Source organism: Triturus cristatus, chromosome 9 (assembly GCF_964204655.1).
Source record: "Triturus cristatus chromosome 9, aTriCri1.1, whole genome shotgun sequence".
NCBI lineage: Eukaryota > Metazoa > Chordata > Amphibia > Caudata > Salamandridae > Triturus > Triturus cristatus.
The window spans coordinates 838,271,386-838,298,338 of record NC_140592.1 but is presented as its reverse complement, the minus strand read 5'-3'; the positions used below and the strand labels follow the sequence as shown (position 1 = coordinate 838,298,338).

At 50.6% G+C, this 26,953-nt stretch overlaps 1 protein-coding gene across 1 annotated transcript in view; it reads left to right on the top strand.

The window, feature by feature from the left end:
• TDRD9 (tudor domain containing 9) overlaps positions 1-26,953 on the top strand; it is a 2,714,501-nt gene that overhangs the window by 2,334,809 nt on the left and 352,739 nt on the right. Inside the window, exon 32 of the mRNA XM_085626273.1 lies at positions 10,731-10,827. Within this exon, the coding sequence (XP_085482399.1) occupies positions 10,731-10,827 (97 nt within the window). The remainder of the gene's footprint in view (positions 1-10,730; positions 10,828-26,953) is intronic.

Genomic DNA, 26,953 nt, shown 5'->3' with positions numbered 1-26,953 from the left:
CTGGTACGTGACCCGCAGCCTAGCCGGGTAGAGTAAAGCGTAGTCCAGCTGCAAGTTCCGCAGTTTGGCCTTCACAGCTAGAAATTTCCTGCGCTCCTCTTGGACCATAGGAGTGAAATCCGGGAACAGAGTAAAGGAATTTCCATCATGAGACAGGGCGCGCGTGCTGCGCGCTGCCTTCAGGGCCGCGTCTCGATCCCGATAATTCAGAAGCCGGGCAATGATGGGCCTAGGGGTCGCACCTGGCTTCAGATGAGGGCCCAGGACACGATGCGCCCGTTCCACTATAAATTGGGAGGAAAAAACGTCAGGACCAATCGCCGCAAGCAACATCTTTTCTACGTACTCCTCCATTTTGCCCACATTTGTCGTCTCCAGAATCCCTACTATGCGCACGTTATTGCGCCTGCTTCTTGCCTCCAAATCTTCTTTCTTGGCCGCGATAACTCGCAGCAGGTTATCCATCCTGGAGAGCTGCAAAGTGTGCTGTGTCACCGTGTCCTCCGAATCCGATATCCGCTGCTCGGCTCCCTTCAGGCGTTCCTCATGAGCATCCAATTTGTGCACCACCGCATCCATACGAGACGACATCCGATCTACTTTGACGTCAGCGCGCGTGGGCGCGTCTAAGTAGCTCCGACGTCATCTCGGCGGCTGCGACGCCAGCGACGTACGCGGAGCCGCACAACAACGACTACCGGCGCACAGGGGTACTGCTGACGAAAATTTTCCAGATCCAGTCTGAAGCCTGGAGATATTCTAAGGTAAGGAATCTATCACTAACTAATGTCTCTTACAGATATATTGTTACACAAGTAAGGAACTTGTGCTTTAATCTGTTTCACTGACTCATTTGTTTGATAGGGATCCACCTTTTCCATGCTTAATTTAGTACAAAGGTAAGGTCTCATCTTAGCTTTTGGAGGCTAGCTTTTCTGCAGGCCTGGGTAAGCTGGAACATAAGTCAGTTGTGCGACTGAGGGAGTGCTGATAGATATCATTATCATCCTCCTAATCTTGGATCATTAGTTCCTGCAGGTTTTAAAGAAGGGGTACAGCTTACAATTCAAAATGTTTCTAATTTTCCCTCCACCATTAAATCAGGTAAAAGATTAGTACCAGAAAATAGTTTGGTTAAGTGTAAAAACAATACTTCAAAAGTGGGCACTTACAAAGTACCCTAGTTTGCACAGTGTTATATTGGGATCCAGCAAGGATATTTTCTGATCCTTGAGAAAAGAACACAGAGTTCCACATTGGTCTGCAGCATTTAAGTGAATGGATTGAAAATATTCTCTTAAAATGTGGCATGCATATATTCTTTGTTAGACTCGACATCTTTTGGCGTGTTTCCCCTGTCTTTTTGCTTTCTGACCTCCCGGTTTTGACTCTTTTTACTGGTCTAGTGTGTCTGCGCACTTTGTCACTGCTGTTCAGTGTTAAAGTGCAAGTGCTTCTGTTATAAATTGTGTTATGAATTGGTGTTTCCATGATTGGCATATTTGATTTACTAGTAAGTCCCCAGTACAGTGCACTGGGAGGACCAGGGCCTTTAAATCAAATGCTACTAGTGGGCCTACAGCACTGATTGTGCCACCCCTAGAAGTAGCCCTGTAAAGGTAACTCAGACCTGCCACTGCAGAGTCTGCGCTTAGTTTGTAACTGCCATGACGACCTGGCAAGTGCACTCACTTGCCAGGCCCTAATCTTCAGTTTTCTTACATATGTCACCCCTAAGGTAGGCCCAAAGTACCCCTGTTGGCACGGTGCTGTGTATGTTAAAGGTAGGACATGAACTGGTGTGTGTGACGTATCCTGGTAGTGAATTACAGTGCATTTAGTTTTTCACTATGGAAAGGCCATCTGTCCCATAGAGTGGAACTCAGAATATAAAAATGCATCTTTTAGTATGGATGATTTTTATATTGTGTGTTTTTGAAAATGCCACTTTTAGAAAGCGGGTATTTTCTTGCTTAGCCAGCCTATGTGCCTCTGCTGGTTTTGTGGATTGACTGTCTGGCTTTGGAGTGACAGGGGCTGGAGATGTGCATTCTCTTCAGATAGCCACTGGGTGGGTTGAGGTGTGTCCTGCCTTTAATGGATGGGTCAGGGATGAGCTGAATAGACCTTGGCTGCATTTAGAGTTTTGAGAGGAGATTTCCTTGCACCTGAATGGGCCTGGTCTGCTGTAGACAATGCTGTATCTTTCTCCTGCTGGAAAGCTGTGCCAGAGACAACCAAACTGGTTTGGACTAAGCACAGACACACTCTGCCTGAGAGAACAAAGGAATTTTGAGTATAAATATTGGGGCCCAGAACTTAAGAACTGTGTTGGAACCAAGAAGACTGCCAAGAAGAAGAGCTGGAGAAGCTGTGAGGAGGGACTACCACTTTTCTGTGTGCGTTGCTGTGTTGGCCTGCAGTGGCTGCTTCTGTCTTGGACAGTGAAAGGACTGGACTGAACTTTCTACAACTTCTTTTTGTGAGTTTCTCCAAGGGCTTGGGGTAGAGCTTGCCCCCATTCAAGAAGTCTCAGGAACAGCAAAGACTTCAAGTTCATCTGTTACCAGCACTGGGGACTGAGTGTTTTGTGCTGCAACAGAAGAAAAAGCAACCCGACACCGCTGCCGACTCCGTGTCCTGAAGGCACCACCGCACTTTGCACCGCCAACCTGGTCTCACTGATGCCGCTACCAAGCCACTGCTTGCACCGTGACCTGTGGGAACTGCACTCCGCACCACCTCAGTTCACACCGCCGCCCTGGTATTCCCGACGATGACGCTCCGCACCGACCCTGCTGCTTGCACTGTCATTCGAGGGCACCACTTTTAAGTTACACAACGCACCGTCCTCATCCCGAACCGCAGCCTTGGTCTCCCGACACCGGAGCCATCGACTCCTGTTCGTCAGCTGGCAACAGCGATCTGCAACGACGACGATGCTCTTTGCACTGTGACCTGCCAGCACTGCGACGAGCACCGCATCACTTCCCACCGCAGCCCTGGTCTCACCGACGCCTCTGGACGACTGTCACGGAGCCGCTGCCTGCACCACAACCTGAGGGCACCGCACCGCTGCACTTCGCACCACAGCCCTGACACCTGCTGATGCCGGCACTCCTGACTTCAACCGCAAGTTCGATCTGTAACATGTGTGACTTCAAGGCCTCGATGACTCCTGGACCGACCTCTGGAATCGGCACCTGCGGACGACAGCTCTTGGGGGCTCATTGAGAAGTCGCTGACGCACTGCATTCCTAAAAGGTACTATTTGCGGGTCTTCCTGAAACCGTAGCTGGCCCGCGACGCCGCGGTCAGCCAGAACCGTATGATTTGTTGTTCACTACGCCGTGATAGCCCGAGACAGAGCTATTGACTAAAAGGAACTGTATTTGAAGTCTATTTGGATTATTGAAGTTTTCAGAGAACTGTATGGAGGATTTTTATCGTTTTTGGTCTTGTTTTGAATATATAAAAATAGTGGATATTTTTCTAAACTGGTGTAGTGTCCTTTTGTAGTGTTTTCACTGTATCACTGTTGGTTATGTGCAAATACATTACACATTGCCTTTGAGATAAGCCTGACTGCTGGTGCCAAGCTACCAAAAGGGGTGAGTAGGGGTTATTTGAGGAGTGTAACTCCCTTATCCTGACTAGAAAGAAGGGTCCCTACTTGGACAAAGATGCAAACCCTTGTCAACTAGAGACCCCCATTTCTAGCATTCCTTTTTCCAGAGACATTTCCCTTTTGACATGTGGGTAAAGACATTCCCATCCTCCCAAATTGAGAACAAAAAGAAAATCATGCTAGAGCAGTTACAATGTGGATCCTCTTTGCTGACTTAGGACAATGAAGAACATGTGGAATCTGCATAATTGTGTCTTTTTAAAAAGAAAATCAGGATGTTGAAGAATAGATGCAAGAATTGCTTTACAGCTCATTGAAATAAGTGACCCATATTCACCCCCCTATCCTCCTCAGACTCTGTCAGCGCCAGGATGCCTGCTATGGCGACAGTTTGCGCTTTACAAATTCTTAATATAAATAAATAAATAAAATGATCTCTTAAGACGAGCTTGATGAAATGAAACATTGAATCCCCAGGCATTTGAGAAGATGTATGCCCTGTCTCTGATTCCCGTAATGCAAATGGCTCTCAATTGATTCACAAGGCTTCAAATTACTAGGATTATGTTGGCTCAAAAATGGCTGAGGAGGAATTGGTACATTGGTCACCCTCTTCTCTGTCAGGGTACATCTTTGAGGCGGACATTATTCTCTGCTCCCCTGTCATGGGAGAAGGGTACTATAAGTCATATTTACCAAAATTGCTGTGAATTTTCTGTTTCAACCGGGTAAGGAAAGGCTGCACACCTCTGCCGTGAGAAAGATATGACTGTACCATGTATTTTTTTAAGTAATCCTAGATTTCCCTCTGAATTAATCAATGGCAAGACCTCCTTTCTTTCCAAAGTACGTTATTTATAGTTGTGGACTAGCTTCCTGGTTTGGACTCCAATTTCTGCCTTTTAATCATGACAGCAGATGTGTAGTGGATGAATGGACAGTTGATTGTCAGTGGAGTATTGAGTAAACAGACAATATTTCACAGGAGTGCAGATTTTTATTAAAGATTATCATGAGGAAATCTGTGAAACCAGGGGATTAGCTTCGGCGCCGATTTTTGTTTTAATGAAATCTTTATTAGAATATAGTTACAAACAGAGCTAACACTCTCTGGTAATATAACATTGACCATAAATTGATAGAATAAAATAACTTTTTCACCTGCAGTTTAAGATGAAGGGGTAAGAAAAGAAAAACAAGAAAATAAATTTAACACCATACATTTAGAAGAAAGACCACTATCTCTTAAATATAGTTTCAAAGTTAAAACTAAAACATGTATATGGTTGAAGATACGTATCTGATAGAGACTACTAGCCGCAGATTCCTTCACGTAGAATTATCCCCAGGCGTGAGACTGGATCCGGAAACTTTTTTGCCATAGCATCCCTGCGTGCCGGGGGCGGGGCGACATCACGAGACTCCGCCCAGGCGTCGTCCGTGATGTCAACGAGGTCACATAAGACCCGCCCCGGCGCTCCCACGTCAGTTTTTTCCTTTTCCGCGTGCAATGCGGATCCGATCCTTGCTACGGGCCTGTTAGGGCCCCCTTTTTCTTCCATTTTCTTAGTGGAACAGTGTGCGAATGCCTTCGGGCTTTCAGACTTGCACATCTTGTGAGCATTTTATGTCGGCGACGGACCCTCACCTCATTTGTATGTGGTGTTTGGGGGAGAATCGTGACACCACAGACTGTACGCAGTGCCAACAGTTGAAGCTGAAGTCGCGGCGGGAGCGTTGATGAAGCTTCTCTTGGCATGTCTCTCCAGGTCGACGTCTTCCCCTCGGTCTGCTTCTACGGACGGGTTCAGATACGGCCGTGGTCGTAGTCCTCGCTTTTCACCGATGTCACAAGAGTGTCCCTCCCCGGTGGGTAAGTGTCACAGTTTGTCCCCGGGGGCGTGGACTCTCTGCGGGTGATGCGGCCTACGTGTCGTCCTATCCACCGTTTCCCGGTGTTGGGGCGTCGAGAGTCCAAAATGGAGACATACGAGGCGGCTTTGCAGGCCTCGCTGGCTTCTCCTCCTTCCCCTCCTTGGGCGTTGGCGGATCCCTCGCTCTGCGCAGGGCCCTCTGTGGTGCCGCCGGTGGCTCCAGCCCTGACGTCGACTGTTCAGATCCAGGCTTGGAGGATGTGGTACTGATGGGGTGCGGCTCCTCTGGGGCACCTCCTTCAGGCCACGGCGTCTCTGCCTCGCCGCAAACTCCCTTGGGGGTCCCTGTGGTGTCAGGGGAGGTTGCCGGGGCTCGGGTCTCATCCCCGAGCCCCTCTCTATCCTGTTTAAGGCCGAGGTGATGTTGCTACGGCGCCGGCAGCAGCTGGACCGTGCGGAGCCACAGGGGTCGGTGGACCCTCCTCGTCCCGCTCCGGGTCGAGGCGGAGGGAAGACCCCTCGTCCCTCTCCGGGCCCCTATCGTCCCTCCCCACGTGCGACTGCCTCGTCGGAGGACGAGACAGAGGTTGAATTGTCCCTGGTGCCGCCACATGGGTTGCCGAGCGATCTTCGCCTTATTCTGGGCTGCGGCTGGCAGAGGGCTTTGTGCCACTCCCCAGGCCCGTCTCGTTCCCCCACGCAGGTGGCTGCCTCAGTGGAGGTCGGGTCGGCGTCACTCCGGCGCCGCCCCGGGGCCGGTGCGGCTGCAGCTCTACTCCGGTCTCCACTCCGGTCGCCGGTGCAGGGTGACTTGGAGGTCCCTTGTCCGGCAACGCCGGCTGGTGCCGACGTCCTATCTCAATAAGCGGACTCTAAGGCTCCGCATAGGTGTCGTACCGCGGATTCGTCTTCGGACACTCCTTCTCCGGAGGCAGGCTGTGTATATTGTGTCGTCCTCCTCGGAGACTGGTCTCCGTGTGGTGTCTTTTTCACCGGCGCCGAAGGGCGGCTCCCTGCCCTTACTGAGACAGAGGTGTTCGTCGGAAGAGCGGCAGTTCCCTCATTGTTCGGCTCCTTCTGACTTCCAGGTCTGGCCCTTGCCCGCCCCACTTAGCCTCGGGGACGGCCGCCTTAGTTTGCAGCCGTCGCCCACGGAGGAGCTGCTTTCTTCACCACGGGGCGGGTGTGGCCTTCGCTCACGCGGTGTCCATGGCTGCAGGCATTCTGCGCATGGGTGACCCGGTGGCTCACTTTCCGGCGGACCATCTATTGGAGGTCCTCCACCAGGGCTCTGGTGGGAGGGAAATCTTACTTCCCTTTGAAGGTTCGCTCCTTTCTTCCTTGACGGGGGCTTGGAGGCGTCCTGCCTCAGGGGACCCGGTGCCTCAGCAGCTTCTGCACCGGCACCTCCCGGCGCCACGTGACCCGGCGTGTCTTTCCCTTCACCCCTCAGCCGCCAGCACCCTTTTGCGGACTGCTTTTCCCTCCCTGCTGCCACTGTTGACTCCGCCATCCCGAGATGCCCGCTGGCTGAACTGTTGGGGGAGCATCATGTACGCCTCGAGCCGCGCGGCCCTGTGGGCCCTTAACACCTTGTGTTTGCTGGCTAGGGCCTCCGCCTGTTTGTGGGACTCGGCTGAGTCTCTGGGATCTGCAGCGTCCCAGGAGTATGGCCTGGTGGACTTACGGCATCATGCATTGGATTGCCGGGAGCTTGCGGCGTTCATTCTCAGCTCCGCTCTGGATATCTCAGAGGTGCTGGGCCGGGCCATGGCTTCCTCAGTCGCTCTCTGTCTCCATGCTTGGCTTTGGGACGGAGTATTCCCTGAGAATATTCGGGAGCGACTCATCGACCTTCCATCTGATGGCAGCCTGTTGTTCCATGCCCCGGCCGACACCGCCATCCAAAGTCTCTTGGCAGGGCTCCGTCCTCCTCCTCCTCCTCCTCCTCCGCCTTATCCTCCACCTCCTCAGTGACTTCTGAGTTGGGTTGATTCTGGGCCTTCCTAAGCTGGCTGTGTAGTGTGTTTTCTGGCCGTTTTCGTCCTTCCTTGGGACTTTGGCATTGTTGGCTGCTGGACGGCCCTTGTGTTGATTGTGTGTGGTTCTGCAGGAGTTGTTGCGAAGACTTGGCCCTGAGATTGGGTCTTCTGCTTTGCTTGGGCTGCTTGTCAAGCCTTCAGCGGGGGTGTTTTTTTCCCCGTGGCTCTTTTGTTTTTTCCTCTGCTGTGGAAGTTCTTCCAAAGAGGGTTCCCATATCTTGGGACTTAACGTACCCTATGTGGGGTAGTGGTAGCTGTCATATGGCTTGCGCTCTAGTTGAGGGTTCTGGTCGCCTTCGGGTGCCTGTTCTCCATGGCGTTTAGGTAGGTTGCTTTTGCTTCCTGAGGTCGTGTGTGCGGCCACTCGTAGTGGTGGCCCGGGCATCTCCTTCTCTCCCTGCTCCTGTCCTGAGGTCTGGGATGATCCTGTGTCTGTCTTGCCGGGTGTCGCCTACTCGCCCTTCCTGGGGCCTCGGGCTGTTCTTCTTGCTTCTGGCTTTGACTGCCCGCGCTGTTCTGGCTGGCAGGCTGCTCTCCATCTGGAGTCGGTTCGCCTTCTTTCCCCTAGTTTCCTTGGGCCCTCTAGGCTTCTTCTTCTTCTTCTTCTTTTTCTTCCTCTTTTCCTGTCTTGGCATTTGGCGGAAGCTATGTTGCCTTGTGGGGGAGTGGGTGCTTCGGCCTCTCAGTCCTTGCCCTTAGCTCCTCTGCTGTGAGTGTACAAGCTTCTTCAGCCTTCTTTCATCCTCCTACTTCCCCTTGGGGTCGGTGGGGTCCTGCTTGTGGGGTTCCCTTGGACTGGCAGGGGCAAGGTTCTACCTGGTCCACTGATCTGGTCCCATGTGGGGCCCTCTGTTCTGCATGGCTGATGGGGTCCTTTTGCAGACCCTCCTTCCCAGGGGGTATTGCTAGGGTATCTATTCTACGCAAAGGAATCTGCGGCTAGTAGTCTCTATCAGATGTACGAGTTACTTACCTTTGGTAACGGTGTATCTGGTAGAAACTATCCTAGCTGCAGATTCCTTCACGGCCCGCCCTTCCTCCCCTATTCTGCGAGGACCCTTGGGTTGGTCTTCGGTACTCACCTCCCGGTGGGGGGCTGTGTCTCCTGTGAGTGCCTTCCTTGTTCTTGACGGGTGGCTCCGTCTGGGGGCGGTTCATTCCTCCTTTGGTCCTTTGGAGGATGGGGTTCGGGTGCTCCGGTGCCCTGCTGCTCTGGCTACTCCAGGTTTTGGGGGGATTGCTTCCTAACCTTGTCCTCCCTGCCCTCCCTTCCTTCCATTGATATCCTCTGATTAAGGGTCATCTGGCCTTGTCTTGACCTTGTCCCTTGTGGGTGTTTGCCCTCTAGGTTGGGGTGACTTGGAGGTTTGTTGTCCCTGTCTGTCTTGGGACTGGTCCCATTCCTTGCTCAGGATGGGCGGGGGGGTTCCTACGTGTGCCATGACTTTTACACATGTTCTTTGCCTCCAGGGCACTGGGATGGGAGGTTGTCTATGTGCTGGCAGGGTGACTGCACAGGTTTCTGCTTGTTCTCCTTTCTTCTTTCCCTGCCCTTGGGTTCTGCGGTGTTGGCAATACTCTGGTGGTGTTGTTAGTCACCGTTTCTTTCCAGTTGTTCTGCTCTTCGCACACTGTTCCCATGTTTCCACAGTTTTTTATCTGGTGGTTCCGGCTTGTGGTGCGGAAAAACTGATGTGGGCGCGCCGGGGAGGGTCTTATGTGACCTCGCTGACGTCACGTACGCGGATGACGCCTGGGCGGAGTCACCCCCGGCGCGCAGGGATGCTGTGGCAAGAAAGATTCCGGATCCAGTCTCACGCCTGGGGATAAATCTACGTCAAGGAATCTGCGGCTAGAATTGTCTCTACCAGATACACCGTTACTGAAGGTAAGTAACTCGTACGTCTGTAGGTGGTTCCTTGAATTAATTTTAGAAAGTAGACAAGGAGTTTCAGAATTTTTCTATAAAGTCTCATTCTGTTTTATCTACATCAGGGTAATGAAACAAAAAATTCATTGAACTCACTAAATAAGTTTGATAGTTTTAATAGTTTTCAAAATATAGGATACCAAACCTTTCCTTGGATACAGACATATGCAATATTTGTTCGGGAAATTTTGATTTCTTCTGTTAATGACACACAACGTCCTTACCAGGGCATTCATCAAACTCAGATCTTTTTATATAGTGGTACAGAAATATTTGAATGAATATAAAGTATTTTGGGTAGTGTACAATTTTCAATAACATTGATTTTACCTTGATTTTTTATTTTCCTTTACTGCACCAATACATGTGACCGGAAATTTACAAAGGAGTCACTTTGATGATCATTTAGACATTGACCGATGCCCCATGGACCCTGACACAGGCCCATCCTTTTTTATTTATTTATTTATTTTTGAAGTACCTGCCTTCCTGGAAATAACTGTGGAGGAAAATGCAATTGCAACAACGCCGTTTGTAGGGTTTGCCAAGCTTATGAAATGTTGAAAGAGAGAATAAACGTCAAGGGTTTCTACATACGTTTGATTTGTATTTATTCTTATGGTATTTGAAGTTCCTACAGCTAGTTTATTTATGTCTTGGGGAATTTTTCAAAGATACAATATTTAGAGGGATTAGAATCCATTAGAAAAAAGTGCATACCTTCAATGGAGTCTAAGGTAAATCTACAGATTATCATCAACCTGTATCCCTTCCTGCACCTCATATCTTCTGAATCCCTGTGTAGCTGGGAATACCTGGGTCTGAGTGACATGGATGTGACTGCACCATTTTTGCCCCAGAATATTTTGTCTGAAAGAAGCAGCCTGCACTAGCTTTATAATCTGGGGTTTTAGTGGTTTTTGGCGGCACAAAGACTGCATCAATAAAGGTTGGAGTTGGTGTTTAGATTTGGTAAAGGTAAATAAATTGCATCTGGAACACAGTATTCATCAGAACCAAGTTTATGGAAAGTATTTAAGTGTTTCTTTTTACTCTGTAACTGGGTATATAACTTGGGGAAGGGCTATAGGTCCCAAAACCCCTCACGTATAATCCATCCAGTCGCTATTTAACTGTGTGTATTTTCTTGCATAAAATTGCTATCTACTGGAATGTATGCGTTACACAAATGAAAAATAAACCACAGAGATTACTATATTTTCAAGGATGCAACTGCCTTACCCTCTCTTTTACAGGTTCTACAATGCTACTTAGGGAAACTTCATTGATGCCGAATATTCCTGGGCTTCCTGCCATTATTGCCATGTTGTTTGCTCCTGTTATTGAACTTAGGTAATGTATTATTGGATTAACCAGGTCACGGTGACGCAAAACTTCACGCAGAGAAACTCAGTTTTAAGTGCTATCTACTTTCGAGTTGGCTCTGATAAATTCCTACCTCAAAATCAATTTGTATATTGAGGGTATTGTCTTTTATTGGGCTAACTCAATAGGGCAAAGATTGTTTTGAGTTTTAATTGTGAGACAATAGGGAATTTGTCTTAAGATTTGTTAGTTGAAATTGGGGATGTGTTGCTTTACACATCCAGTACTTGAATCATGTGTCCAGAAAACTGATCTTACATTACTAACCATAGTGATCAGTGGTGTTACAAGGGAAGGTTATTACTTCTCAAGCTAATGAATGACAAATTATTGTCAAAACTCTTAAGTGAAACAAGTTGCCATATGTATCGAAATTGATGTTTCCTGTCTGATGTTCTTCTCTAGGCTTCAAATCAATATTGAGAAGGGATAATCCCTAAATCGAATATTAAAATGCCCCATTTGATCTGTTTGTCAATTTCTTTCTAGTCCCAATGTTGCTGACAGTACAATGACAATGTTTCAAAGAATACAGATGTAGTTAATGAAACTTGATGGAAGTCCCATCAAAGTTTTGTTTTGTAAAAGGTATGAAAATACAATGTTCGAGGCATATGAGCTGCAGATTGTACACTTTTGCATAGATCGCCATCTGGTGTTGGGCTCGGATGTTTGCATGTTGTTTTTGTCTTCGAGAAGTCTTTGTAGTCATGAGGTTGGTGACTCCTCCTTCGGTCGACAGTGCGCATGGGCATCGGCTCCATCCTTAGATTGTTTTTTTCTGCCATCGGTTTCGGATGTGACTTGCTGTGCTCCGGGTTGGTGTCGTTATCGAACCCCCTTTCGACGCGCAATCACAGCTAACCAACGGAATTGTTTCGATCGCGTACCCTTCAACGCGCACCCTCGATGAAAACTTTCGAAAACCTGCAAACTTCGATGCGGGCCGCTGGGCCTACCTGCGCCGGTAACGACGGAAGTGGATGGAATGGACTACCTTTAAGAAATGTCCGTGTGTGGTGCTAAATTACCACACTCGGACCTCCATTACGTTTGTAATCTGTGCCTTTCTCCAGAACATCGAGAAGACGACTGTGATGCTTGACTATCCTTCAAGTCCAAGAAGACCATCCGAGATCGTCGAGCTCGATGCCACAAGATGTCCCGAGGTACAGGTTCCATTCCGGACATCTTCCACCCAGGTCCCGACGGCCTTCCGGAACTAGAGGAAGAACAGGTTTCGGTCTCCGAAGCAGACGACTCCGACACGAAAGATGACGTCACCCCGGCTCAACGGGACGTGAGTACCGAGACCCCTGCCCCACCCATGCCCATACCAAAGGCTCCGGTGACACCTTTGCCTCCGGGCTCAGGTACACACCGAAGAAAGACTTCGAGCGCCCCGCCTCCAGGCCCGGCTCCTGAGGACAAAGAAAAGCCTTCCAGCTCAGACTCGAGACAGGTCCCGAAAAGCCATCTTCGCACCGAAAGCTAAGTCGCCCAAGATGCCGCGCCCCCGTCCGTCGGCACCGGAAAAACATTCGGCACCGAAACCGGCAAAAGACCCCTCGGCACCTAAACAGGCAGATAAGTCCTCGGCACCGAAGCAGCCGGTTAAGACCTCGGCACCGAAGCAGCCGTGTAAGACCTCGGCACCGAAGACCTCGGAGCCGAAAACATCTAAAGAAAAACCTTCCATAGTTAAACCTCCCATACAAAAACCTCTGTAGCCGAAACAATCCGCGCGGAAGGTCTCGGAGCCAGGGAAAGCTTCTATACCAGACACTGTTGCTAAACAACCAAGAACAGTTTCCAAAGAGAAATCTTCCACACCGAAGAAAACTATCAATTCCGAAGAACTTTTTCTCCCGGATCCGAAGCAAACCACCATCTTAATTCACCCAAAGACTGGGCATATAGTTACTAAGCTACCTACAAAGAGGAAACCAGAACACTTACCACATGCACCGGTTCCTCTAAAGAAAAATACACATGGCTACTAATACTTCACCACCACCACCTTCACCAATTAACCCTAACCTACTCATTTCTCCAGCACATTCTCCACAACCAGATAGTGACAATGCACATGGGGATGGGCAAGAAGATGAAGATATAGTGCCATTAGACATTGAGGATCCTGATGATCCACCACAGGATCCAGACCCATGGCATGACTATATTACCGATCCGGATTTACATAATGATCCGAATTTCTACCCCTCAAAACCATCACTGCCAGATGTCAATGTGGGTTTTGCCCAACTAATAAATAGGGCCGCAGCATACCATGAAGTCAAACTACACTCTGACCCTGTAGAAGAGGATTTTCTTCTGTAAGCCTTTGACCAGCCACAAAAATCGGCTCATGTCTTGCCAATGCTAAAAGGTCTTCTTAGACACGCTCCTGAGGTGTTCAAAGACCCAGTTAGAGCTAGGATTCTTAACCCCAGAATAGATAAGAAATACAAAGCAGCTCCCATTTGACCCCATATATATCAAGGGTCAACGTCCTTTAGATTCCCTAGTTGTAGCCAATGCACGCAAAAGAGCAAACTCTCGGGTGAGGTGACACACCACCTCCTGACAAAGAATCTAAATTATTAGACGCATCAGGCAAACGTATGGCATCTCAAGCTGCAAACTACTGGAAAATAGCCAACACACAAGCCCTCCTGGCGAGGTATGACGGGGCTCACCATGAGGAGCTTGAAAAGTTCATTCAACACCTACCTCAACAATATAAAGATAAAGCCAATGACCTTATACAAGAAGGCAAACTGACTACTAACACATCCATCAAATGTGCGCTCGACGCCGCAGACACCGCGTCCCGCGCAGTAAATACCAGTGTTTTACTACGGAGACATGCCTGGCTCAGAATATCTGGTTTTAAACAAGAGGTACAAAACAGTATCCTTAATCAACCTTTTGACCATGAGCACCTTTTTGGTCCTGCAGTGGACACATCTTTAGAAAAGATAAACAAGCATTGGCATAGCCAATAGGTCTCGCTTTTGGGACCTTATAAGTATTTAGTTATGCAGCACAATATCCTTGGTGCAATAACATCAACTGTTGCATGGCTAAAAACGTATATTGTCCCGAAGGCGAGACCTATTGGCTATAACAATGCTTGTTTTTAGAGGCTTGGCATGCAGTTTTAAATGTAGGCTGGTAAGAAAGGTGCCAACCCAAGGGGCAAGGTCTAGAGAGAAATAAGATAGGAAGAGAGGTGAGTATAAATGCACAAATAGAAAGGTGAAGCACAGAATGACAGGTCAGGTAAACAAAGTAGCGAGGCAGAGAGGCAGGTAGAGCCGGTGGGATGAAAAATAGAAAGATATGAGAAGTAGACAGAAAAGAGGTGCAGATGAGGTAGAGAGATGAGGCTAATACAGAGGAAGGGCGAGGGAGAAGTAGAGAATGGTGAAATAGGGAGAGAGAGACCGAGGTAAGACAGATGTATTAAACAAACAAGACATGGGAAGCAGAGAGAGTCAACGGAAACAGTGAAGGAGATACAAAGAGAGATGAAAGCAAAGGGCGTGATAGATGGAGTGGAAGAGGTAGAGAGAGCATTGTAGCACGGTTTGTGCTTTACAAGTCTATGTAAATGAATACAGTTTTTTTTTTAAAAGTGCAGATACTGTCTATTACTTTTATTAGTGCTCTGCTGGGAACATGTGGTATATCCTGTTGCAAGTATAACAGCCCAACTGAGTAGCAAGTGTTTTATCCATTTCTGGTATAACGGACCTGTTAAGGAGTACTGGTACTCTCAACTATTGGTATAACAGAGATGCTTAGAAGTGCTGGTACTCTTTGCTGTTGCTAGAACGTACCAGCTGAGAAGTTCTGGTACTCCTCACTATTGGCATAATAGAGCTGATAAGCGGCAGGACTTTTCGCTATTGCTGTAACAGACCTACTGAGAACTGCTCGTACTTTTCTCTACTAGTAGAACAGACCTGCTAAGAAGTTCTGAGACTCTTCACTGCTGCTATAACAGACCTGCTGAGGAGTCCTTGTGCTTCTCGTTATGGCTAATAAAGCACTCATGCGAAGTGCCTTCAATCCTCAACATTTGGTGTAAGAAACCTACTGAGAAGTGCTGGTATTGTCCATTAATGGTCTGGCCGCCCTGTAAAGTAGCATTAGTACTCTCCACTGTTGCTATAAAATACTTGCTCTAAAGTGCTTTTTTTACTTCACTGCTGGTGTAACACACCTGCTGAGATATTCTGGGGCTCCTCGCCATTGGTTGAACAGACATGCTGAGACCCTCTAATATTGGTATACTAAACCTGGTGAGATGTGCTGGCATACCCCAGTATTGGTGTAACCGACCTGCTCAGAAGAGCCAGAGCTCTTCACTATTGATATAATAGACCTGCTGAGAAGTGCTGAAACTCTTTACTATTGCTTTAATAAGCCTGCTAATAAGTGCTCGCACTCAATACTATTGCTTTAAGAGGCCTGCTGAGAAGTGCCATTACTCTTCTCTATTGATATAACAGACCTACTGAGAAGTGCCAGTACTCTGCACTAGTGTTCTAACAAACCTGCTCAGAAGTGCTCCTACTGTTTACTATTGCTTTAGGAGAACTGGTGAGAAGTTCTGGTACTCTTCACTATGTCTTTAATAGGCCTGCTTATAAGTGCTTGCACTCATTACTATGGCTTTAAAAGGCCTGCTGAGATATGCCAGTACTTTTCACTTTTGATATAACAGACCTGATGAGAAGTTCTGGTAATCTTCACTATTAGTTTTAAAAACCTGCTTAGAAGTGCTCATAATGTTTACTATTGCTTGTAGAGACCTGGGTAGAAGTGCTGGAACTCTTCACTATTGGTTTAACAAACCTGATGAGAAGTGTTGGTACTCTTTATCATTGCGTTAACAGACCTGTTGAGAAGTGCTGTGGCTATTTACTATTGGTATACCCGATGAGAAGTGCAGCTATCGTCCATTAATGGTACAACAGCCTTGCTGATAAGCGTCCTCTTAAGAGTAAAGGAGCTCTAATGAGACGTTTGAGTAATTAGGTAGTGGTGAAATTATGAGATCCTGAAGTACACATCAGCAAGGGAGCCCAGCAGCTATCTTTCTCAATGATTCAGTTTTCCCCGCCTCAAGACCAGTACCCCTCTGCCATGTTTAGTTCCTGGAGTATATTAATCTATTTCTAGTACTGGTCAGGGAAGTTACTAGTGCGAGAATAGTTCTTCCTGTACTGTTCCTCAGTCTAACATCCCTTGCGAATATTCATCTAATAAATGATGCCAAAACCTACATTGGCCAGTAGATGTCACAATTGCAAAGGAATGTAACTTTCGCTGTATGTAAAACAGATGGCTGAGTAAGCTTGGTAGCAATGTTGCTGGATGGCGTCCCTACCACACACCCCAGCATCGCAATCCAGGGGACTGCTCTGGATGTGGTACATTGTGGTGCTATAGTTAGATGCTATTCGGCATTGTGCAGTGCAATATTCATTTGGCAAGGCTGCGAATTCGAGGCATTACGGAAACAAAGGATTCTTAAAAGTAGCGCGATGGATTCGACTTAACTATTCATTCTAGTGTTTTCATCTGATACCTCATTCTATTTAAAGCAAACAGTAACTTGATTTGATGTTCTCCACGTGAGACAGCTGATGAGCTACAAGCACATGTAAGAAAGAAAAAATAAATAAAAACGCGCGCGTGCGAGTCGCGCTAAAGAAGGAGGGGGCCTGCGCGATTCCCTTGCTGGAGCGAGCCAGGGGCACCATGTGTTTGTAAGTTAATCACAAACATATGGTGTCAAGCTCGCTCCCGCAAGTGAATTGCCACACGTGCACGCGTTGCCATTGAAGTGCACGTTTTAGCCTGAAAAAGGCACTCAATGGCTACAGGTCTCTATCCTATGCAGCGCATGCGCGCTACGTAGGCAAGGCCTAAAAAGGACACAGAGACTGCCAAGTCTATGGGAGCCCTACAGTCACCCTCTACGAGAGGCTCCTTTCGATGTTCCTTCTATAGAGCAGGCTCCAAAACAAATACGCCAGAGCACCCGTCCTCATCCTACAAAAGTCCCAACCAGGGCTCCTTTTCCAGAGGATACTCTAGAGGAGGTTACAGGGGGAACGACAACAAGGGCAGAGGCAGGGATAATAATACCCGCAGCTCCCCTAATACCAAACAGTGACTTCCCTGCGCTTCCCCCGATCATCCCACTCCTGTCGGGAGACGTCTCTCACAGTTCCTGCCTGTCTGGAATTCCATCACAACAGACAAGTGGGTAAGACAAATTATCCAGTATGGTTATTGCCTGGAACTCACTTCTACCCCTCCCAACATTACTCCCAAACAGCATCCAATGTCATCAGAACACCTGACACTTTTCAAACAACAGGTTCTTGCACTATTCGGGGCTTCAACGTAGGCCTGAAATTCTCTCCCCCTCGAGGAGTATTCCTCACACACCACTCCATCTGTTTCTGGTACCTCAGATCGGACCACGACTCCTTTGCCTGTGAATCATGCTGGCACATATACACAAAGACTGTGAAAGAGCAGGAAGCAAAACTGTTTATGGAATTGCCAGAAAGTAATGGTGTAGACAACACTAAAGACCTCCTAGATTGCATTCCTCTTACTTTTCAGGAGGAAAAAGCAAGAAGCACAGGAAGTATTTGGATGTGAAAGTTGGGTCCCCTTGCCGCCTTCCAGGTAAGTCGCCTCGGCACCCTCCAAGTAAGTCGCCTTGGCACACTCCAACTCCCACTAGACTGTCATTCTCGGAACCGTAGTTGGTTGACTTGGAGCCCGTAGTTCCCCCTCAGAGCGGCTCATTCCCTTCCCCTGCCCCTGAGCCACCTCTGCCCCTTTTGGCTCTTCTACCATTCTTCCCAGTTTTCTCTGCACTAATACTGTTGCAACCTGAGTTTCGATACGGACTGCAGCCTTACCCGAATTCCCGACACCAGACTGATGCAACTGTGTTTTTCCATGCTGTGCATTCCCTCTTTACTAGACATCAACACCATCTGATGTGCATACTGTTCCCATGTCTTCATTTGGACTTCCAATGTTCATTTCTATGGCCCTGATGCCACTCTGTGCCACCCCTTTGAGCCCAATGCAGACTTCACATTCATTTGATCAGTCACAATCATAAAAGACGCTCATGCCTTAGCAGGCCCCCCTTCTACCTCCGACACCTCCACCGGTAATGGACACAACGCCAGTCTCGTAAATGTACTCCAGAACAGGTCACGCAGGGAAGTTCAACGGTTCATAGACTTGGAGGACTACAGGAGCAGGAAGCAGGACCCTGTTTAGAACCGACTTGGACCCTCTGGATCATTACTCACATAAAGGTGTTGGTGATATTCAAGTGCACAACCTTCAAAGCCTTTCATTTGACAGTGAGCTCAACATTTCCCCTGAATTATATATGGAAAGCCCCCATGGCCCTCCTATGCCAGAAGTGGTGTCCTACCATACAATAGCAGGGCTCGACAAATCCACTCGACCGCTCACATTTGCGAGGTAAATTTAATGAGGTCGAGCTATTTCTAGGTCTTACTCGCCCTTTCTGGCGAGTAGGAAAACATACTAACTTTTGTCCGCTGTCTTTGAAAACGGAGCAAATGTGACAAGATAAGATTTAAAGGCCTTTTTATTGCTCACAAAGAAAATGACCAATAAAGATGCCTTTAAATCTTGTTCTCTTGTCACATTTGCTCCGCTTTCAGAGGCGGAGGTCAAGTAGGTTACTGTTAGGTCGAGGAGATTTTTCAAGGTACTAGACCTGCAGGACTAGTACCATTTTTCAGATTTTTCGAGCCCTGAATAGTGAAAAAGGCTGCGTAGGTGTTGTCTCTTCACTTAACACGGTGGACGTCAAGATTAATGTCCTAACAGATGTCCTTTTGACAACAACACCAACTGTGGAGCCCTTGCTGTTCTTTAAGGACGCCCTTTTAGATCTGGTAAAACCAACTTCAGCTTCTGCTGTCAACAAGCTGGACTGTTCCCAAGAGGCACAGGGTCAGACTGATTTGCATAGGGCCATGTCTGAACTGGGGTGGCGGAGTGAGCTAAAGAATGATGATGGATTAAACCCAGATCAGTTGACTGGGGGTGAGTGCTTGCAATGTTCAACACTCCGTCCATCATCCCCTTTGGTTTTGATTTGTCAACAGTCTGGTGGCATGCCACTATTGCCCAGCTCTAGGTGACTCACTCTTTTAACTCACCCTTCATATGAGAGTGTAATCATTCAGGCTTCCTGTTAATCGAGACAGTCGGCGGGGACCATCCCTTGAGAAAGAGAATCGAAATGCCTGGAGGCCTAGAAAAAGAAGTCATTCTCTGCTGGGTCCATCAGCATCAATTGTCTCCTTGCAAGCTATACCACACCCTCTGGGATATAGCTCTGATATGGGTGCCTCGTGTGGCTGAAGGCAAGAGGACATTTTCAGGAAGTGCTCCAAAAAGGACAGAACACCTGGTGCCATATTATAAAATCAATCTTGAACACAGCTGACTCTGTAGCCTGTGCTATGGGTACCTCGGTCTCTATCCGGAGACATGTCTTGCTCCGTACTTCCAGCTTCTCTCCTTACATCCAGTTAAATTTGATAGACCTGCTGTTCGACAGGGCTCGCTTATTTGAAAACAGGGCCGATTAGGCAATCCACAGCTTTTAAGCAACCAAGGTTGAAGCCTGCTCCTTGAGACTTCAGCTACAGCCCCTTCAAGATAATTTTACCAATTTCAGCATTTTCAATGCTTCTGAAGTGGAGCCTCCTTTCTTCAATGGCAGCCATACCAGTCACAGACCCAGCACCAACCAGACCTGTTGGTCCAGCAGTGTGGCGGTAGAGCCAGAGGAAAGGGCCATGGATCCATCCAGCAGTGTCCTCGTCCTCTTCCCCAGTATCACCAGGCAAGCAGCTCTAGTCTGCTCCCCTAATTCCACCTGGAGATTCAGGTGTACAGGTGTCCTCCTTTTTCCTGGCCTGCAAGGACATAACTTCCGACAGTGGGTCTACAAATTGTGGCCCAATTCCTGGCCATACTTCAACAATAGGAGGCAGCTCCCCTACAGAAAGGAGGAGTGGAGTTAGTGGTGGAGCAGGAAAAGGGTCATAGATTTTACACATATTACTTCTGTTGTCCAAGAAGGACAGCAATCAGCGTCCGATCCTGGACGTCAGGAAATTGAACTTCTTCCTCAAAAAATGGAACGTTGATGCCGACCTTAGCTCAAATGTTACTGGTGTTGAAGCTTGGCAACTGGACAGTGTCACTCAACCTCTAGGATGCATACTTCCATATATCTGAAAGAAACACGTTAGTTAGATTCCTCACCTTAGAATATCCCCAGGCGTTAGACTGGATCCGGAAGATTTTTCATCAGCAATACCCCTTGCGCGTCGCTAGGCGTCGTCTGCGGCTCCGCGTCCGTCGTCGGCGTCGTGCGCCGGGATGACGTCGTCGGAGTACTTAGACGCCGCCCTCGCGCGCTGACGTCAGTTCTTCTTTTTTCCGCGCCAGTAAGCGCAGATCCGGGAGAGCTACCCCTTTTAGTCTTTTTTGACTAAATCTTTATTGATCATTTTTGATCCTTGTCTGTCGACATCTGGTGCCGGTAGGATGCCTGGGTTCAAGGCTTGCGAGGATTGCCATCGACTGATGTCGGTGACCGATCACCACCGCCGGTGCCTTTACTGTTTAGGCCCCGACCACGACGCGGAGTCGTGCTCCGATTGCCAGGCCCTGACTTCGAAGGCTAGGCGGGAGCGGTCCCGCAAGCTTCTCGAGCTTCGCCACTCGGCTCCGCGTCGTGCGCGATCCCGGTCCAGGAGGAGGTCCAAGGATCGCTCGCGGAGCCCTAGCCGACGCCACCACCGATCGTCCGGCTCCAAGTCGTCGGGTAAGTCCAAACATTCTAAGAAGTCCAAGAGGCGACATCGCTCTTCGGACTCCCCTCGCCGGTCGCGCGTATCGGCCGAGGGTCAGGGTGGTTCCACCCCCGCGGCTCCAGCGGAGCCGCAGGCGCCGCGTTCGTCCCCACACCCTCCGGTCCCTGGGACTAACGCGACGTCGGCGGAGATCAGTGCCTACCTCTCGGCCATGAGGAGACTGGCCCCGCCGTCGATGCCCGCTGGCGCGCCTTCGGGCCCCGCGGGCTCGACTGGGCGACCTTGCCTGCCGGCGGCTCCGGCCCCGGCGTCGTCGACGACTCCGGTCTCGACGCCGCAGGTTCCCGCGGGGCCCATGCCTGGGCCCCCGTCGACGCCGGTTAACCTAATCACTCCTCCACCGGCGCCGACGAATGAACCACCGACGCCGCCGCCGACGCCTTCGCCTCCGGCGCCGCCGACGCCTTCGGCGCCGACTCCGGACGGCGTCCAACCCCAGTTTAGCCCTATTCCGGACCCGACGCCGCAACGGCGTCGACCGACGCCGCGGCCAGCGCCGCTTGAGACCTATCATCTCTACAGTCCGGCTCCGATCATTCCTCCTGTCTATCAGGAATCGGAAGACGGGGGCGACTGGGAGGGGTTCGAGGACCCTATGGCTGTTCAGTCACAGCTTTCACAGGACTGGGCAGATGAACTGGGGGAGGCCAGTGGGCTGGACACCTCGCCAGACACTGGATTCACTTCTCCTCCGACTGTGGCTTCGGAGGAGGGTGCAGCATTTTCTGTGGTGCTGCGCAAGGCAGCCACAGCCCTTGGGCTCGAGCTGCCTGCCGTGGCTGTGAGGACTAACATCCTCACTGAGGTGCTTCAATCCGCAGCAAGCTCCACTGAGCCTCTGCTGCCGTTCAATGAGGCCCTCACTGACGTTCTGCAGGGCACCTGGTCCAAGCCCTCCACAGTTCCTCCTGTGGATAGGAACGTCGCCAGGCGCCACCGCCCTGCTCCGGGCGACCCCAGTTTCCTGTCCCAACATCCCACCCCCGAGAGTCTGGTTATCCAGGCCTCTACCTCCCAATCCTCCTTCCCGACCGCTCCGCCGGACCGGGATTCCAAGAGACTCGAGCAGTTTGGCAAGAAACTGTTCTCGTCCCTTAGTTTGGGCCTGCGGTCTTTGAACACCGCCTGTCTCTTGGACCGTTATTCCCATTCTCTGTGGGATACGGTGGAGGACGTGCTGCCCCTGTGTCCGGAGGAGGCCCGGACACGCCTTACCCAGGCTTTGGCCGATGGGAGGGATGCAGCACGGCACGCCATACGCTGTGGGCTTGACACCACGAACTCGCTGGGTCGGGCGATTTCCACCACGGTGGCGCTCCGCCGCCACGCCTGGATGCGGTCCACGTCATTTTCCGGGGATGTCCAGTCCACCCTCATGGACATGCCCTTTGATGGCACTCGCCTGTTTGGTGAGAAGGCGGACAGTGCGCTGAACCGCTTCAAGGACTCCCGGGCTACGGCCAAGTCCTTGGGCCTCTCGGCTCCGCGGGCGCACACCTCCGCTTTTTGCCCCTTTCGTGGCCAAGGAAGGGGCGCCTCCTCGCGTCCGCAAAGCCACCAGCCGCAGAACCAACCTGCGCGCGGACGTGGTTTCCGCCGTGGCGGAAATGGAGGACGACGTGGTCAGCCCACCTCCACCCCGGCAGCATCCGCCTCAAAGCCCTCCTAGTCCGAGCTTTCAGGCCCATACCACGCCAGTGGGCGGCAGAGTTCGCCATCACCTGCTCCACTGGCGGTCCATAACATCGGACAGGTGGGTGCTGCAAATCGTCCGAAGGGGCTACTCCCTCCCCTTCGAGGCGACCCCTCCAGCCATGCCACCGCAGCACCACCGTATCTCGGGGGATCATTTGAATCTTCTCCGCGAGGAAGTTTCGGCTCTCTTGGCCAAGGGGGCCGTCGAGCGCGTTCCGAGTCCAGAAGTAGGTCGTGGTTGTTATTCCCACTACTTTCTGGTTCCCAAGAAGGGCAAGGGGGGCCTACGCCCTATCTTGGACCTCCGGAATGTCAATGCCTTCCTCCGAAAGGAAAGGTTCAAGATGCTAACGTTGGCTCAGGTTTTAGCTGCCCTAGACCCTGGAGACTGGATGGTAGCGTTGGACTTGCAGGACGCATATTTCCATATCCCCGTCCTGCCGGCCCACCGGCGTTACCTGCGGTTCACGGTGGGCCAAGAGCACTTTCAGTTTACCGTGCTCCCCTTCGGCCTCACCAGTGCCCCTCGGGTGTTCACGAAAGTGATGGCGGTGGTCGCAGCTCATCTGCGCAGATCAGGGGTTCCAGTCTTCCCCTATCTCGACGACTGGTTGTTGAAGGCGGGCTCGCCCCAGGCAGTCGTCTCCCACCTCCAGACTACGGCGGATCTCCTGCATTTGCTGGGGTTTTCCATCAACGTGCCGAAGTCACACCTGAGTCCCTCTCAGAAGCTCCTCTTCATCGGAGCGGTTCTCGATTCGGCGCAGTTCCGGGTCCATCCACCGGAACAGCGGGTCCGGGATATACAGGCCCTGATTCCCATCTTTCGGCCTCTATCCCGGGTTTCGGTCAGGCTAGTGTTGCGGCTTCTGGGGCTGATGGCCTCCTGCATCCTACTAGTGCATCACGCCAGGCGGCGCATGCGGGCTCTGCAGTGGGACCTGAAGTTTCAGTGGGCCCAGCATCACGGCAACCTGTCCGACCATGTCTTGATCTCGGAGGGCACTGCACAACAGTTGCAGTGGTGGCTCACGGACCGCGAGTGGGTCAAGGGCAAGAGCCTCTCCCTTCCCCAACCGGAGCATGTCGTAGTGACGGATGCGTCCCTCCTGGGATGGGGTGGCCATATGGGAGAGGCGGAGATCAGAGGCCTCTGGTCTCCGGCGGAGTCTCGTCTCCACATCAACCTGTTGGAGTTGAGAGCGATCCGGCTTGCACTGAAAGCCTTCCTTCCCTCTGTCAGGGGAAGTGTCGTGCAGGTGTTCACGGACAACACCACCGCCATGTGGTATTGCAACAAACAGGGCGGGGTGGGGTCGTGGACCCTTTGTCAGGAGGCTCTGCGCCTCTGGACATGGCTGGAACACCAGGGCGTCACCCTGGTGGTTCAACATCTGGCGGGCTCTCTGAACGCCAGAGCAGACGAACTCAGCCGCCGGTGCATGATGGATCACGAATGGCGTCTGAACTCCGAAGTGGCGCAAGGTCTCTTTCAGCAGTGGGGAGAGCCTTGGTTAGATCTATTCGCCACCGAAGAGAACGCGCAATGTCAGCAGTTCTGCGCGTTGGAATTTCCAAGGCGGCACTCGCTCGGCGACGCTTTTCGTCACGAGTGGAGTTGCGGTCTGTTGTACGCCTTTCCGCCTATACCACTTCTGCCCAGAGTGCTGAAGAAGATCAGGCACGACCGGGCCTAAGTCATCTTGGTGGCTCCGGATTGGGCACGAAGATACTGGTATCCCGAGCTACTCAGTATGTTGACCGATCCCCCGATTCGTCTGCCCCTTCGGGAGGATCTTCTGTCGCAGCAGCAGGGGACGGTCCTCCACCCGAACCTGTCCAGCCTCCACCTCCATGCGTGGAGATTGAGCGGCGGCAGTTGATGCCATTTGACTTGCCTCCTGAAGTCTGTGATATCATTCTGGCAGCCAGGCGTCCCTCCACAAAGTCGGTATACGCCTGCCGGTGGAACAAATTTGTGGCATGGTGCACAGCAAAGGCTGTGGATCCCCTTTCCGCCCCTCTTTCTGAGGTTCTCCTCTTTCTTCTTTCTCTGGCCCGGCAGGGCTCTGCCCTGGGCACCCTGAAAGGTTATCTTGCTGCCATCTCCGCCTTCTTGCGGCTTCCTGATCAGCCTTCTCTTTTCAAGTCCCCTGTGGTTACACGCTTTCTCAAAGGCATTACACACACGTTCCCTCCGGTCCCTTTTGTAATGCCTCAGTGGGACTTGAATCTGGTCTTGACATTCTTGATGTGCGCTCCCTTCGAGCCTCTTCACAATTGCCCTCTTCGTCTTCTGACTCTTAAGACTGCTTTTCTGGTAGCCATCACCTCGGCTAGACGGGTGAGTGAGCTCCAGGCTTTATCTTCAAAGCCTCCTTTTCTGTCTGTTCATCCGGACAAGGTTGTCCTTCGGCCTCGTCCCTCCTTTCTTCCTAAAGTGGTGACTCCATTTCACCTTGGGCAGTCTGTCACCTTGCCCACCTTCTTTCCGCCTCCGCATCCTTCCAAAGAGGAAGAGAGGCTCCACCGTCTGGACCCAAAACGTGCGCTCTCCTTTTATCTGGACCGCACAAAACAGTTCCGGGTAGACGACCAGCTTTTTGTTGGGTACGTGGGCGCTAAGAAGGGGAAAGCTGTGCACAAACGGACCATCTCTCGGTGGGTCGTTTTGTGTATAAAAATTTGCTATTCCTTGGCTAAAAAGGACCCTCCTGCTGGGCTGCGCGCCCATTCTACTCGGGCCACGGCGGCTACTACTGCCTTGGGACGGGGAGTCCCTTTGCAGGACATCTGTCAGGCGGCGACGTGGGCTTCGCTACACACGTTTGCCAGGCATTATTGCCTTGACAGCCAAGTCCGGAGGGATGGCTTCTTTGGCCGTTCTGTCCTCCAGGACTTTCTGGTGTGATCTTGGTTCGCAGACCCACCACCGGGGATGGTATTGCTTGGGTATCTATTCTAAGGTGAGGAATCTAACTAACGTGTTTCTTTCAGATGAACAAGTTACTTACCTTCGGTAACGATGTATCTGTAAGAAACATTAGTTAGTTAGATTCCTCACCGACCCACCCATCCTCCCCGTTCTGCGAACTGACATCTAGGGTTAAGGTTGTCCTTTCAGGCCCCTAGATTTTATTTTTGGCACCAGTGTCGGTCTTTGCATGGCTCTGCGTTCCTGGCGCGGAAGGCTATGTACAAGAACTGACGTCAGCGCGCGAGGGCGGCGTCTAAGTACTCCGACGACGTCATCCCGGCGCACGACGCCGACGACGGACGCGGAGCCGCAGACGACGCCTAGCGACGCGCAAGGGGTATTGCTGACGAAAAATCTTCCGGATCCAGTCTGACGCCTGGGGATATTCTAAGGTGAGGAATCTAACTAACTAATGTTTCTTACAGATAAATCGTTCCCGAAGGTAAGTAACTTGTTCAACTATGCTGCAGTCACACCAGATGTAGCACCAACAGATGCCATGGACGTTGCCCACTTGCAACCACCACCGCTGCCTGCTCCTGAGTCTACATGTGATGCCATCAGTACCGCAGCCTGACGTTGAGCCTTTTATTCATTCTTGCAGAGAGGCCCAGAGGCAGTTGGAAGAGGAGGCAAATAGAGCACGTATCCACAGATTTTCGGGACTGATTCTGATGCAGTGGAACTAGTAGTGACCCAGACCAGGACTTCCCTGAATTTCAGGGTAGGTCTTCGGTCTACTTCCACATCCCTATACTGTGATCACATCAGAAGTACTTGCTATTTGTAGTGGGTTCTACTCACTACTAATTTGTGCTACGACCCTTGGTTTAACAGCAACACTTCTAGTCTTCACTTGGGTAATTGTGCTCCATCTCAAATGGTCGGGCAACCCAGTTCCTCAGACCCTGGATAACTTGCTAATCGAAGCCGGTTCTCTAGAGATGATTTCTGCAATCAACATCATCCCATTGTTCAACCTGGGGTTTTCGTTCAGCGATCCCAAATTTCACCTGTGGCCTTCCTAATGACTCAATTTCACAGAGTTGGTACTGGACATCACCCTTCTGTGCGCCTTTCCTCCACCTCATAGGACCACTGGCGTTCAAAAATGGTTCCAACCTTTGAGCAAGGCTCAGATGTTCCAGTCCTGAAGGTTCTAATTTTCCTAGGTGTGCTAACTTCCTGCATTGTCCTAGCCACGCTCACAAATGGGACATAAGGGCCCTGCGGTGGTGCCTCTGCAGGCAGTAGGGACAGTACGGGGAAAGCCTAGCAGACTACATCCTAATGTCCCTCCACCTTGTGGCAGAAGTGGCTTGGTGGAGGCACAAAGCAACCTTCACCTGTAGGATGGCCTTCACTCACTCTCAGTCTGTGACTACGGTAGTGAAACATGCCTTCACTTTGGGTTGGGGAAGCTCACCTGAAGGACCTTGAG